The sequence below is a fragment of the Thamnophis sirtalis genome, unplaced genomic scaffold (genome assembly GCF_051295495.1).
Source record: "Thamnophis sirtalis isolate CommonGarterSnake01/CBP01778 unplaced genomic scaffold, rThaSir2_p1.2 scaffold_10, whole genome shotgun sequence".
Taxonomy (NCBI): Eukaryota; Metazoa; Chordata; class Lepidosauria; order Squamata; family Natricidae; genus Thamnophis; species Thamnophis sirtalis.
The window spans coordinates 19582680-19596601 of NW_028261390.1; the positions used below are offsets into that span (position 1 = coordinate 19582680).

The 13922-nt window shown below is 38.2% G+C and overlaps 1 protein-coding gene across 1 annotated transcript in view; it reads right to left on the bottom strand.

Annotated features, from left to right (window-relative positions):
- Positions 1 to 538: 538 nt before the first annotated feature.
- Positions 539 to 13922, bottom strand: part of SLC39A8 (solute carrier family 39 member 8) — a 29415-nt gene continuing 16031 nt past the window's right edge. Inside the window, exons 4-8 of the mRNA XM_014065690.2 lie at positions 13194 to 13316; positions 12064 to 12240; positions 5646 to 5853; positions 4486 to 4670; positions 539 to 800 (exon numbers count right to left, since the gene is read on the bottom strand). Of these exons, the coding sequence (XP_013921165.2) occupies positions 651 to 800; positions 4486 to 4670; positions 5646 to 5853; positions 12064 to 12240; positions 13194 to 13316 (843 nt within the window). The 3' untranslated portion in view covers positions 539 to 650. The remainder of the gene's footprint in view (positions 801 to 4485; positions 4671 to 5645; positions 5854 to 12063; positions 12241 to 13193; positions 13317 to 13922) is intronic.

Genomic DNA, 13922 nt, shown 5'->3' on the forward strand with positions numbered 1-13922 from the left:
TTCAATTCCCAGAATTCCTCCTTTCACTCTTCATCTTGATGATGTGCGGACGGGCAGGGGGAGGGATCTGGAACCGGTTCTAAATGGCACTGTAGATTTGTGGAATCTCTTCTATAGAAGAGGTTAGAACTGGCAGGAACCCACCCCTGGTTAAAATGCTAGAAAACACATACCCTTACAATGGGACTGAAGTTTCTGTATATTTTTATACGATTGATCTATACAGTAAACCATTTCAGTTTGAATTATGCTGCACACGTACCTTTATAACAGATCTCATCCCAAAGTTCCAAATCCAGGAGCTTTTCTGATACAATGGTTTGGTAGTACATTTTCATTGACATAAATAATAAATGTTTGTTTGTTTTTCCGACAAACTCTTTCATAACTTGGTCCTCTCATACCATTAAAATGTTGCGCTCTGATATAAAAGTGACTAACATAGGACAAACACATGGAGGAAAATGCTACCTTAGAACACATATTAGAAAATTGTTTTTATATATTATGTTCATATTTATATATATTATTTTTATGGGGGGGGGGGAGTTGTGTTCCATGACGGAAGAAAACAAGGTGTCTTTATTACTTTCAAGTTCCTTTCTGAAGTTCTTCCATTTTCAATCTACTAAATTGTCTTCCTTGTCCCATTATTCCAGTTCAATTTCCCCTGCGTAGAGAGTGATGAGCAGGATTGCAGTAAACCCCGTGAGCAAGCCAGCATTTTGAATCATGAAAAAAACCAGATCTGTTTTTCTTCCAGTTACTTTTTCTCTCAACATGTCGTTCATCTCTGGGAACTGGAGTTGCCATGGGAATAAAACCACAGAAAAAAGGAGAGAGAAAAATTACGGTAGGTAAGTCTTGCCATCTAGTGGTAGAATAGCATGTTAGTATATTCAATGTATAAAATGCATTCATTTTTATTTTATGGCGTGGAGGTTTTTTTGTACATTACTGGTAAGAATAGATATGATTTCTAAGTTCCAAGAAAAAAAATAGACGTAATGATTTGGAGATACACTCATCTTGGAAAGTAGGGCCAAACAATTACATCATCAAGACATGGACAAGAAAAAAATAAGCTATGATTTACTACTAAACCTCTATTCTTAGATTCAGGGACTTCCTCATCTATCCATCTTAGTCAAGAAACATATAATTGATTTGTGTAGCAAATCATCTCTTTTGGGTCAACCTATTATGAGTGATGATGAGTACATTCAGGTCTAGTTGCAAAACCTGATAAGTCACTATGTTATGTAGGAAGACTTTTCATTATTCAGCCAGGTACCATCCCTGTTTACATACAGTAACTTGCCCTTCCTTCTAGTTTTGATCAGTGGATGCTTTTCTCCTTAGTATTTCTTTGAATGTAGCATTGTTTTCTACTTGATTGTTGTCTAGTGGTAATCCCTTCTTATCTAGCGTTTGTGCTGGTGATTGGATATCCATATAACTTTATCAAAAAGTGCCTGATCATTCAACCTACTACAATGCAACCAATACAATATATGAAAAGAATAATATTACCTTGTCACAAGTATCTCAGAAACAAACAACAACAGACTTACTGTAACCACGGGACTTCATAGTAACACACAAGCCAACTAAAGTCCTCTAAAACATAAGTAAACCAAAAGAAATAGTAGCCCAAATAAGAAAGAAGTCATCTACAACAAATTGCAACATATACTCTAAGGACTGTAATAGCCACTATGTAAGACAGACAGACAGAAGATTATCCATGAACAAGTCAGAAGATACAATGGAAACTCCTTAATCTCACAACACATGGACTCAATCACAACTGGGAAACTGTGAATATTTCAATCCAAGTTAAATATAAAAATAACATTCCTTCCTAGGGCTAAGAGAAAGTGACTGCCCAAAGTAATCCAGTTGGCTTTGTGCCTAAGGCAGGACTATAATTCATGGCCTCCCATGTCTTTAACCACTACACCAAACTGTTTTTTTCTGCTTATTTACCAACAATTAATCTGGGTTATGTCTGCATTCTTTTTTGCATGAGTGTTTCTAGATCTTAACTTGATGGAGACTGATATCTTTTTTAACTAAAAGTATTGATCTGTTGAATTGTTGTCCCACTAGCAGTAGAAATACAGTAGATGCTTTATGTACTTGGCAGCAAACAAATGAAGACAATTCTCATTCCTTGCTGCAATTAGTAAAGATAAGATTTTTTTTCAGCTCAGGTTTCAATCTAAGACTTCATCCAACTTCCAGAAGAATATTTTTCCAAAGATCTTACCTAACCAAGGATGGGAAACAAAGCATCTTGTACCATAGACAAAAAGAAAAGAATTCAGAAGTTAGTCTGCCACAAAATGTAGCTAGTGTCCAGGGCATACATTTAGAATCAATTGGCTGTCTAACTGTAACAGGCAAAGACATCAGACCAACAGCTTTACCAATGCTTTACCCATCATATGTAAGCGTTTTAATGTGCAGAAAAGTTTCTTTTGGAGGAACATTCAAAAGTATGAGACCATACAATCTCTGTTCTCACCCAGAGTACTATCCCTTCAGCTGATAGAGGAATGAGATCAGTTCACTATGATCTCCTCAGAGAAATGGTAAAAAAGAGAGAAAACGAAGAACTCTTACAAATCCTACCTGTTTCTAGACAGAGAAGAATAAAGTGGGGTTCAGCAATAAATCAGGGTTCTGTATTGATCATTCACACATATTAATATATTTGGCTCAGACACAGTTCCGGTCTAGACCTAAAGACAGAGAAATTTGAAAGGTAGATAGAAAAACCTATCACCGACTGTGCCATAAGAAGGCTTTCAAACTGGGTTCTTAACATCACGTAAGATAGGAAGACATCAGAGAAAACAGCCTTAAAGTCCAAGCCTTGCTCTTTGCTCTTTGGTAAAGATGAGAAGCAGCTATGGGTGGACTTCAAAAATTTTAGCAAGAGGTTCTCTGCACGGTTGCTAGGTGGGTGTGGCCTAGTTAACCTCCTGCACCATGGGGGCTCCGGAGGCTTTCCTTGAACCTCCTGGAGGGCAAAAACAGCCTTCCCAGGCTCCATAAGCACTCTGGAGGCCAGAAACGGGCTCATTGCCAGCCTTCCCAAACTTCCAGTAGGCCTATTTTTCGCCTTCCCCAAGACTCCATGCGTATCCTCGACTTACCTGCATCCAAAAAGGGCTGCATGGGGACTCCTGGGAGGGGCAGGGGGGGCAGCCGGGAGTGGGATTTGGGAGTTCTCCGGATTGCACAGAATCTTAGCTAGAGGTTCTCACGAACCCTTGTGAACCCCCAGCAGCTAGCATATTTCCAGTTTTTCCCCGAACTATGCCTTACTCATTGTAACCTAAGAAATTAGGCACAAACATATCCTAGAATTCACTGTGCCAACTACGATTATAGATGTGATCTATTCATGTCTTCCTCTCTAAGTGGGTGGAATTGCATATTTCTACGAATAGTTGCACGTAGCTTTATTAAATTCTCTGTATTTTTAATACATCGATCTTTCTGGTTTCAGAATTTGCACAGCCAGAAGCATTAACATGGCATGTAGTCCCTGAAAGCTTAAGTACTCTGAAAGTTGTGAATAAATTGTAATGCATAATTTGATAAAATAAGAAAAATACATAGGGAGTAGTTGCCATAATGGCATTTTAATTAATTCATTTGTACTTTGCCATCTTTGTTCGTTTGTTTTTGTCCTTTGAAATGAAAATTGCTAGGATGCCACCACAAGAAAGACGGTGGTAAATTCTAGAACTATGGCTCTTGAATCCCACACAGACAAAATACTAAATCCATATGCTTCCTTTTATTTCTCTCACATTTTTCAAGCCATTGGCCTCATGTACCCATGTAGAACTAGTCAATCTTCCATACAGTAGAATTATGGTCACGACCATAATTCGTTCCATAACTTTGGCCGCAAACTGATTTGGTTGTGACCCAAACCTAATTTTGGAATTTGGTGCTTACAAAAAAAAATGGTGTGGAAAGGGAAATCGGCTGCAGAAAAAGTATTGTGAATTTTTTGGTCAGAATCCAATTTGGTCGTGGTCCAAAGCATTCATGACCACAGGTTCTACTGTATAGAGTTTTCAGGTGCAAAGTGGGTAACTCAGGGAGAACATCTGTTTTTAGAATTAAGCAAAAAAGGCCAAGATAGAAGTTCCTTGCTTTGTCTCATAGCAATAAATATTTTACCCTAGGTTTATACTGACTTTATGAAATTTAACACCACGCTGGATCACATCCAATATGTCCAGCTTGAAAAAAAGTAGCACAAACTCATTGCCATTTCAATCTCCTAGTTTCATGCTAATAGTACTGGTATTGTGGTTTCTCTTAACACTGTCTCATAAATATTAGTCTCTCATAAACATGCATAGTAATAATGCCGATGGTTAAGTCCATTTGTACTACAGTAGACTATAAATATTGTTAAGTAGGTAGATGAGTAGATAAACTGTAGCAGAAACTTACCATATCTGCAAGGGAGATGTACAGAAACATGCCTCCAGCTACTGCAAAAATGATGTTTGGAGCAAAGTTGTTGCCTACAATTATGCCAAAAACTAGGCCAATATAACAAGAGCATGCTGATAAAAAATTGAAAAACAAGGCCTGCCTTGTGCTCATTCCTGCATTAAGAAGGATGACAAAATCCCCTAAAAAAAAAGAAGAAATGTATGACATTATCAGTATATAACGCAGTTATGATTTATCCTTCCTCCAAGATAAATCAAAATACAGTTTGATGTAATCCTTTAAAGGCACCCTTGGTACAGGATGACTTTGAGCCAGTCATTCCTAGAATGGGAAGTTGAAAAACGTCTATCTATCAATCTCCAGGACCAGCATGATAAATTATGGTCTGTAACCTTCAGTGGAGCAGCTTTCATCTTGCAGTAGATTGATTCAGGATGATAATAATTGAAAATGGACCAGTAAGATGTATATGAAATGTATCAGAAAACAATCATTTCCTCATTTAAACATAAAATATGTATGGATTATGTCTTGCATGATGAGAAGTTTATTAGGACAGCTTGCCCCAGTAGTGATGCCCTTAGGGTTGGAATCAGGGGTGAAATGCTCTGAAGTCTGCTACTGGTTCGCTTCATGCGCGCAGGCTCACCACAGGCCCTAAGAAGCCTTTTCTGACTCTGCAAAGGTAAGTCGAACAGCGAGGGGGGAAATAGCTGTGCCACGCAATTTAGATTTGCTAGAAAGCAGGATTTCCTGCTTTCTAACTAATATAAATCGTGCAGCACAGTGGATTGTTGCACAGCTGATTGCCGGAATTTTTAAAAACTTTTTAAAGCATTTTTTTTACTACCGATTTGGGTGAATCAGTAGTTAAAAAATGCTTTACAAAGTTTTTTTAAAGTTCCAATGATCAGCTGTGTGACAATCAGCTGTGGCAGCGGAACTTTTTTAAAAACTTTTTTTAGCATTTTTTACTACTGGTTTGGGCGAACCGCCCCGAACCGGTAGCATTTCACCCCTCGTTAGAATGCAGTTCCGGATTTCTGAATCCCTATGAGTAAAAGTTGAAAGCCATAACTATGGTAGCTTCATTGGTTCTAGAAGTCTGCCTCAGCTACATACCTTAAACTTTGAAATGATGCAAAACACGTTACCTAATTCATGAGGAAACTCTTCACATAAGATTGCTATAGATGTGCTAATTCCCTGCAGTAGGGAAAGTGTAAAAGATGCTCCGATGGCTAATCCATCAATAAAGTTGTGCAAAGCATCGCTTAATGTGATCATCCAGGCAATTGTGCCAATCTCAGATAAGGAAGGCCCTTTGAAACATTTCCATGAACTACTTTGCGTTTCTTCTCTCTGCAACAAAACACACAAAAAAAGAGAGTTATATAAAATACTAAGTCACTGTAAGAAAGCAAAGGATCGTATAACAATAGCACTTAAGAGTTATAAACTGCTTCACGGTGCTTTACAGCCCTCTCTATAGATTTAAATTGCACGTTTACTGAGAAATAAGACATGGACAAGTAGTTCTCATTTAAAAAACCAGTTGCTTAGCTACCATTCAAAGTTTTGACACACTGTCTCCCCTTACAATCCAGTTCCAGAGTTTCCACAATGACGTGCAGGCACGAACGCAAACATACTGATCACATGACCATATTTCAGATGCTGATCTTTACAGCTGGTTGAAGCATTCCGTAGTCATGTGACCATGATTTACTCCCCCCCCCCCGGTTGGTTTCCAGCAAAAAAAAGCCCATAAAAACAAATGGATTCATTTAACAATCACAGTGTTTATTTAAGTACCACCACAAAACCCTCATAAAATCAGGTCAATCATGTATGTACTTAGGATTGTCATGACTTATAGTGGAAGTTCTGGGCCCCATTACAGTCCTAAGTCGAGGATTACATACAATCATTCTCCACATACAGCAAATAGCAATATCAGTAGTGCTTCATAGCACTCTCATAGCACTTCATAGTGCTTTTACAGCACTTTCTAAGCAGTTTACAGAGTCAGCATATTGCCCCTCATTTGGGTTCTGGGTCCTCATTTTACCCACCTCAGAAGGATGGAAGGCTGAGTCAACCTTGAGCTGGTGAGATTTGAACTGCTGAGCTGCAGCTAGCAGTCAGCTGAAGTAGCCTGTAGTACCACACTCTAACCACTGCGCCACCTCAAAATATTTCAATTACAAGCACAGAACCATGAGGCCAAATTCACTTTTGATCTAGATCACAGATCTTCTCTTTTCTCTGCAATAAGCTGTCCAAATGAAGTGGATTATCGAAAGAACTGTAAAACCTGGATGGACCCAGGTTTCCAATGCTTTTATACGTTTGGTTCAGAAGACCATAATGTCTTGGATTCAGCTTCTAACAGGCTTATCATAGACAGCATGACACCTTTTTGCAAATTTTTAAAGTAGGTATTAAATAATACATCAAGTAATATATTTTCCTTTAAAAAGCAACTGAACTACAGAATAGTTAATCAATTAAAAGTAGTCAGAAATGAGGTTGATGGACCAGGGTTAATTTTCAGCAATAAGGTAGGATTCTTTTATTCTTTTAAGCATTTGATGCTGTGGCAATTTTTCTACAGAAATATATTTTATATTGTTAACAGTCTTAAGAGAGTCTTTCAAAGCAGCAGGGAATTTTGAAGGTGAAGCCACTATAATTTTATTATTATTATTATTATTATTATTGTTGTTGTTGTTGTTGTTGTTGTTGTTGTTGTACAATTGTATCACAGCGGCCAGTTGTTTCGCCGGATTTGGCATTGGTTACTAGTCGGGCCCCACCCAGGGGCCTAGGACGTCGTAACGTATTTTCGTAATATGCGTGCAGATCCAAGCAGTGCGGCTTTTTGCATTTGACTGATGGTGATTTTGTCAATTTTTAACTGTTTTAAATGTAATTCCAGTGCTTTTGGAATAGCACCCAGTGTGCCAATTACCACTGGAATTACCACTGCTGGTTTGTGCCATAGTCGTTGAATTTCGATTTTTAAGTCCTGGTATCTTGCGATTTTTTCATGTTCCTTCTCGGCGACCCTGCTATCACCTGGTATTGCGATGTCTATGATTGTGACCTTATTTTTCTCAACCAGTGTGATGTCTGGTGTATTATGCGCCAGTATTTTGTCGGTTTGTATACGGAAATCCCACAAGATCTTGACCATCTGATTTTCAGTGACTTTTTCAGGCTGATGTTCCCACCAGTTGTTGTTGTTGTTGTTGTTGTTGTTGTTGTTGTTGTTGTTGTTATTATTATTATTATTATTATTATTATTATTATTATTATTATTATTATATACAATTGTATCACAGCGGCCAGTTGTTTCGCCGGATTTGGCATTGGTTACTAGTCGGGCCCCACCCAGGGGCCTAGGACGTCGTAACGTATTTTCGTAATATGCGTGCAGATCCAAGCAGTGCGGCTTTTTGCATTTGACTGATGGTGATTTTGTCAATTTTTAACTGTTTTAAATTATTATTATTATTATTATTATTATTATTATTATTATTATTATTTTGACCAGCCAATTAAATCTTGTCTATCTCCCTCTAAAACCTGACAGGAGTATTTAAGACTTCACATAGCTTAATAAACAGTAAGTAAGTAAGTAAAATCTTTATTATGTCTAAGACTAGTAATACACATTAGTTTTTACACTATATTAAAAAATACTAACATTAAAATATAATTAAAAAGTATTGACATTAAAAGTGGATAATAACATAATGGTCCAAAGATTGTTAGAGGTATGTCCAGATAATTGGTACAAGATGGTACTATACTTCTGTAGCCAGTTTTTTTCTTATGGACATTGCAGCAGCACAGAACTTTGCCACTGCATACGTGGTAACCTGGTTAGTGTCCTGGAGGAGAAAGCCTAGATAAAAATTGTCTGCCCTCCCTGGCAATCTCTCTAATAAGGGGAGAATATGTGCAAACCTACAAGCTCTGTATAGCTCGCAGTGTAATAGTACATGTGAATTATCTTCCACTTCTCCTTTACCACATATACAAACCCGTTCTGCTATAGGTGTTCTCTTATACCTGCCCTGGAGGAGTGCTGACGGAAGAATGTTAAATCTGACTCTGAAGAAAGCTATTCTTTGTTTTGCTAATTGAAGCTTAATAAACCAAACAATGAAGATAGCTTTTCCTCTGGGATTCTGAATTCAGAGTCAGGACAATTGTTGAACAGAAGTTATTGTTCACCTATTAATCATGCCACCTAACTTCAATAGGAAAAGTCTGAACTCCCAGGACATAAGTTTCAGTGTACTTTAAGTGAACAGATTAACAAAGGAAAGAACACGCTTCACTAATTTATATGATTTAGGAATGGCTAAGTTGGAAAAAAACCTCCTATATCAATTTAAATAAATAATCCATTACATTTTAAAAATGTGATAAGATTATTAATTATTATAGTAGTTTATTTATAGCAATGGTATCAGAGGTGGTATTCATTCAGCAGGTTCTGACCAGTTCTATTCTCTGCCTCCCAAGTCCCAGCTGATCTGTAGGGATTGGGGAATTTGCAGTAACCTTCTCCTGGAAGGTGGGGGGGAATGGAGATTTTGCAGTATCCTTCCCCTGCCACGCCCACAAAGCCATGCCCACAAAGCTACACCACGCCCACAAAGTCACAACCATAGAACCGGTAGTAAAAAAAAAATTGAATCCCACCACTGAATAGTATGGTTATGATCAAGGGCAGTGAAGCCCAGGTTGGTAAGGCTGATAGAGTGCAGGTGGACAAAAGGGCAGAGATGGGGTAGGGGGAGATAGGCAGAAGGGGGGAGTTGAAGTGGCCTGCAGTTCTAAGTGCAAGTCGGATATCAAGCATACAATTTTTGATTGTGTGTGGGAGCCAGTGGTGGAATTCAAATTTTTTTACTACCTGTTCTGTGGGCGTGGCTTGGTGGGTGTGGTGTGGCTTGGTGGACGTGGCTTGGTGGCCATGGCAGGGGAAAGATACTGTAAAATCTCCATTCCTTCCCCACTCCAGGGGAAGGTTATTGCAAAATCCCCATTTCCTCCCGATCTGCTGGGACTCAGGAGGCAGAGAATAGATGGGGGCAGGGCCAGTCAGAGGTGGTATTTACCAGTTCTCTGAACTACTCAAAATTTCCGCTACAGGTTCTCCAGAACTGGTCAGAACCTGCTGAATACCACCACCTCTGATGGGAGCCCTACAACTTCAGTGACTGGTATAAGAACAATTCGTTTAGTACCACAACAACTTTAAACTGTCACATAGATCCTTAACTTCCTGTATGCATTTTTAGAAAACATTTATTACTATATTTTTAACTGTTAATGAACTGCAGTGAAAAAATTGAATAATTCCAAATACTATCTAAATTTCAGCGAGTGAATTGAAATTAAAAATTTAGGTACCGTAAGTTGCAAATTGATTTTTTTTACCATTGACTAATATGGCTCTGCTCTAACAATAAAATTCCCAGTGACGCCATTTAAAGAACCTTTTCAACATTTCAAAAATTACAGCCAATTCTCTCCTCAAAGTAAACATAGAAAAATAAATTGATGTCTGACTTAATTTTCTACTGAATTCTTTTTTTTCTCTTTAATCTTCTTAACTTTCAGTTAATTAACAGGAAGCATCCTGAAAGAATTGTTAGAGCCAACCAATAATAAATAATAAAAAGAAAGCTTTATTAATAATATTAAACAATAACATCTGCCTATTAAACAGTAACAGGTCCTTAGGAAGGGTTTGATATGTAGATAAAAATGCAGCTGAAGTCTAAACAGTTGTATAACTATAATAATAATATTTGCCACAATACTAATAACTCCCTCAAACATCTACCTATCTCTAATCCTAGAGAAGGACTTTATAAGTGGATAAAAATTTCCAATCCTGTCTAAATATCTGGCTGACTTTGTGGCCAATCATAAAAATTCTTAACACTATCTTTGTTTTAAGGCAGAAGGGAAAGTTTACAATATTGTCCTTTTCTAACCAAATCAAACATTAAAGCTTTCCAGTCTGAGCAATCATGAATCTTGTATAAACATTACACAAGATGTTAAAGGTTAAAGTTTCAACTATGAATGGAATTTAATTTTACGTGACTGCTGGGGATATTGACAGAGAGCTAAACTAGCAGTTCACAAACCTAAAAGAAAGAGAAAGAATATCACCCTAAAGATTAATTTTATCATTACATTAACAGGACTAGCCCAAAGTCAAACAGGATACCTTAAAGTCAATGTTTAAAGTCAAAGATAATCTTATGAACCTGCAGATTCCCCCAATGTAATCTAATGTCAGCTTCTTGATTATGCCTAATGTTACTATATAACTACATAACAGAGGTGGTATTCAGAAGGTTCTGACCAGTTCTGGAGAACCGGTAGCAGAAATTTTGTGTAGTTCAGAGAACCGGTAACAGTGGTGAGATACAACTGGTATGCCCCAGTATGAGCATACCGGTGCTTGCTGGGAGCACAAGGTACCGTTCTGGTACTGTGCTCCAGAGGGCCCGCCTGCCTGCCCGCACTCCTTACCTGTATTTGAGCTGATCGGGGCTTCCGCGCACAGAGTGTATGGCGCCTGCGCGATGCTCTGCCAAGCAACTGGAGCATCACGGAGGCATTGCGGAGCGTCACGGGCGGCAAGTATGCATGCATGCATTGCACATGTGCTGTGCGTGTGCTTGTGGTGGACACTCGGCCCCGTTGCACCATACTGGTTGCAACGGGATCCAGAAACCACACTGACCAGTAAATACCACCTCTGACTGGCCCCGCCCCTATCTATTCTCTGCCTCCCGAGTCCCAGCTTATTAGGAAGGAATGGGGATTTTGCAGTAACCTTCCCCTCCACACCCACCAAGCCATGCCCACAGAACTGGTAGTAAAAAAAATTGAATCCTACCACTGCTACATATGCCTTGGTCAAATGCAGAACCAACTTCATGGAAAGGTTTTGATGGGCAACCCCAGAAAAGGGAATCTACCCCAAGAGACTATTACCTCCAATTTGCATGACATACCCAAAGAAATCATGTTTCTCAGCTTATGTGTCTTACATGTTCCATTAGGTGGAACTTGGGATATCATTGCCAATGACATCAGATTCTTGGATTCAGTACTGGCCAAGCCCAGCCTTTTCCTGAACAGCTGGCAGCCACTATCTATTTAACTATGTAGTGTAGCATATTCAGTAGGCAGGAAGGCTGGAGTGAACTATGAACTCATAAACCAATTTATAACAAAGTAAAAAAAATGAGTTGGTAAAGTGCAAAGGTTAATAAGAAAGCAAAAATTATATAAGAAGTGATAAAGTAAATCTACAACTTAATTGTAATAAATATTTATATGTGTCTGAATAAACACAATTTTTTTCCTCTGTGTGCACATGCAAACATGCACATACTGAGTGGTTAACAATGTTGGAGTGGACGATGAACCCAAGGTCAATTTTAAAACTATTATCAACAAAGAAAAGATCTGCAATCAGCTCTTTGCTAGAAATGCTGTGATAAATTGGCACATGTTCAATCATACCTGTCCAGAGATCACACTGACATTATCAAAACTCAAGTTTCCATTAGCTTCTGCTACTGCTGGATTTGCATAGCACATGGTTCCATTGACCGATTTGATTAATTCTACAGGAGCAGGAGGCGCAGAACGATCTTGAGGAAGTTTCAGTTCTTCGGGTTCAAAATGAGTGTGGCCAATCTAAAGAGAACCAGATGAAACAATCCAGGAAGGAATCAATGGACTTCATCAAAATATAACTTTAGAAATAGAATAGATGACAGGGAGGGAGGGATCGAGGGGGGGCAGGTAGGTAGATAGGTAAGTAGGTAGGTAGGTAGGTAGGTAGGTAGGTAGGTAGATTAGGTATTAGATATGTAGGTAGGTAGATTAGAGGGGGAGCTGATAATTAGAGAGACAAAGACAGAGACAGACAGGCAGGCAGACCTCGTCTAAATGCACTTTATTCCAATATATATGAAAATAGCTGGTTGTTGTACTAAAAATATAAGTGTACAGTAAATATATCTCAATGTGAGAAATTTGGCATTCTTATCTAGAAGTCCACATCCTGGGTCTGAGGAATTATGTGACTCTAAAAAGCCTTATGTACAATCCTCAGGGTCCTCCAAAAGATACACACAATTGTTGTTTTTAATGGGACAGAAAGGAAAACTATTCAATATCCAGCAAAGAATCACATCATATATTTAATGTATGTGATTAAATGTTAATGAAATATAATCGTAAATTAAATCCAGTTTAGCGTTTGACCTGCCCCATTCATTCATTCATTCATTCATTCATTCATTCATTTTTGAGCAGATCCATGTGTGGCTAGCATATAATTGTAACATTAACATTGTAGATCGGAGATGTTATTGTCTTTCTCAACCTACATTTCACACATGTCAATGGCATTTCTCTTCCAATCTCATTCTGGCTGGAGAGAAAGTCCTGGCTTCCACTCAGTCTTTGCTTCTCTACAATAAACTGAATTGTGTGAGATCTGTTGTCTGATGGGGTCTTTGGTTAAAACACTGCATCAGTTTTTTCACTATTTTCTGCACAGTTAAATAAATATAATCATCTTTAGCAGTAAAAACAGTATACGTCTCCATATCCCTTTAATTCAATCCTGCTACCCAACTCACTTGACTGTAAGTCTTCAATATCATTTTAAGAACTCTTTCCACAAAGAATAAGATGTAGAATCCACCAAAAACTCCAACTGCTTTTTCAACATAGTTATCTACTTTGGGATCAAATCCAAAAGCCTAGAACAAAAACATTGATAATAATTCCATGTCATTTGATATTTCTGTATTCTTTTTAAGAAGGTTTTTTTTCATTACAGTATTCCCTTTTTCATCTATTCATTCAGTAAATTTAACCCAAATTTACTTGATATTGTAACTCACCTAAATTAAATCATATATGGTATGTCACCATTTGCCAGTCTCATAACAAAGGTTGCCTGTTCTATATTGAAATGTCTACTCCAAACTGGGTGATTTTTTAAATCAATCTTGTCAAATAATTAATCCACAAAATGTACATGTGGGTCAGAATGAATGCTGAACATAGTAATTTGCATGGAAATAAATTGCAGTAGGAAACGCTTATTCCATTTCACCTCTCCAGTGGACTATCAAACACTAGGGAAATCAGGAGATTCAGGATCTGAACTATTAATGGTCAAGAGAAATTAGTGGGAATTAAGAAAGGAATTCAAGGTGGACTGGACTTAGATCTCTTGTAGGCATGAAGGGACTCTTGACTAATGACGTGTTTCAGCGGTGTGTTCTGGATCCTGTCGCAACCGGGGATGGACGTCCACCTTGGATGCACGTGATCTCCCTGCGATGCCCCAGCTGCTCGGC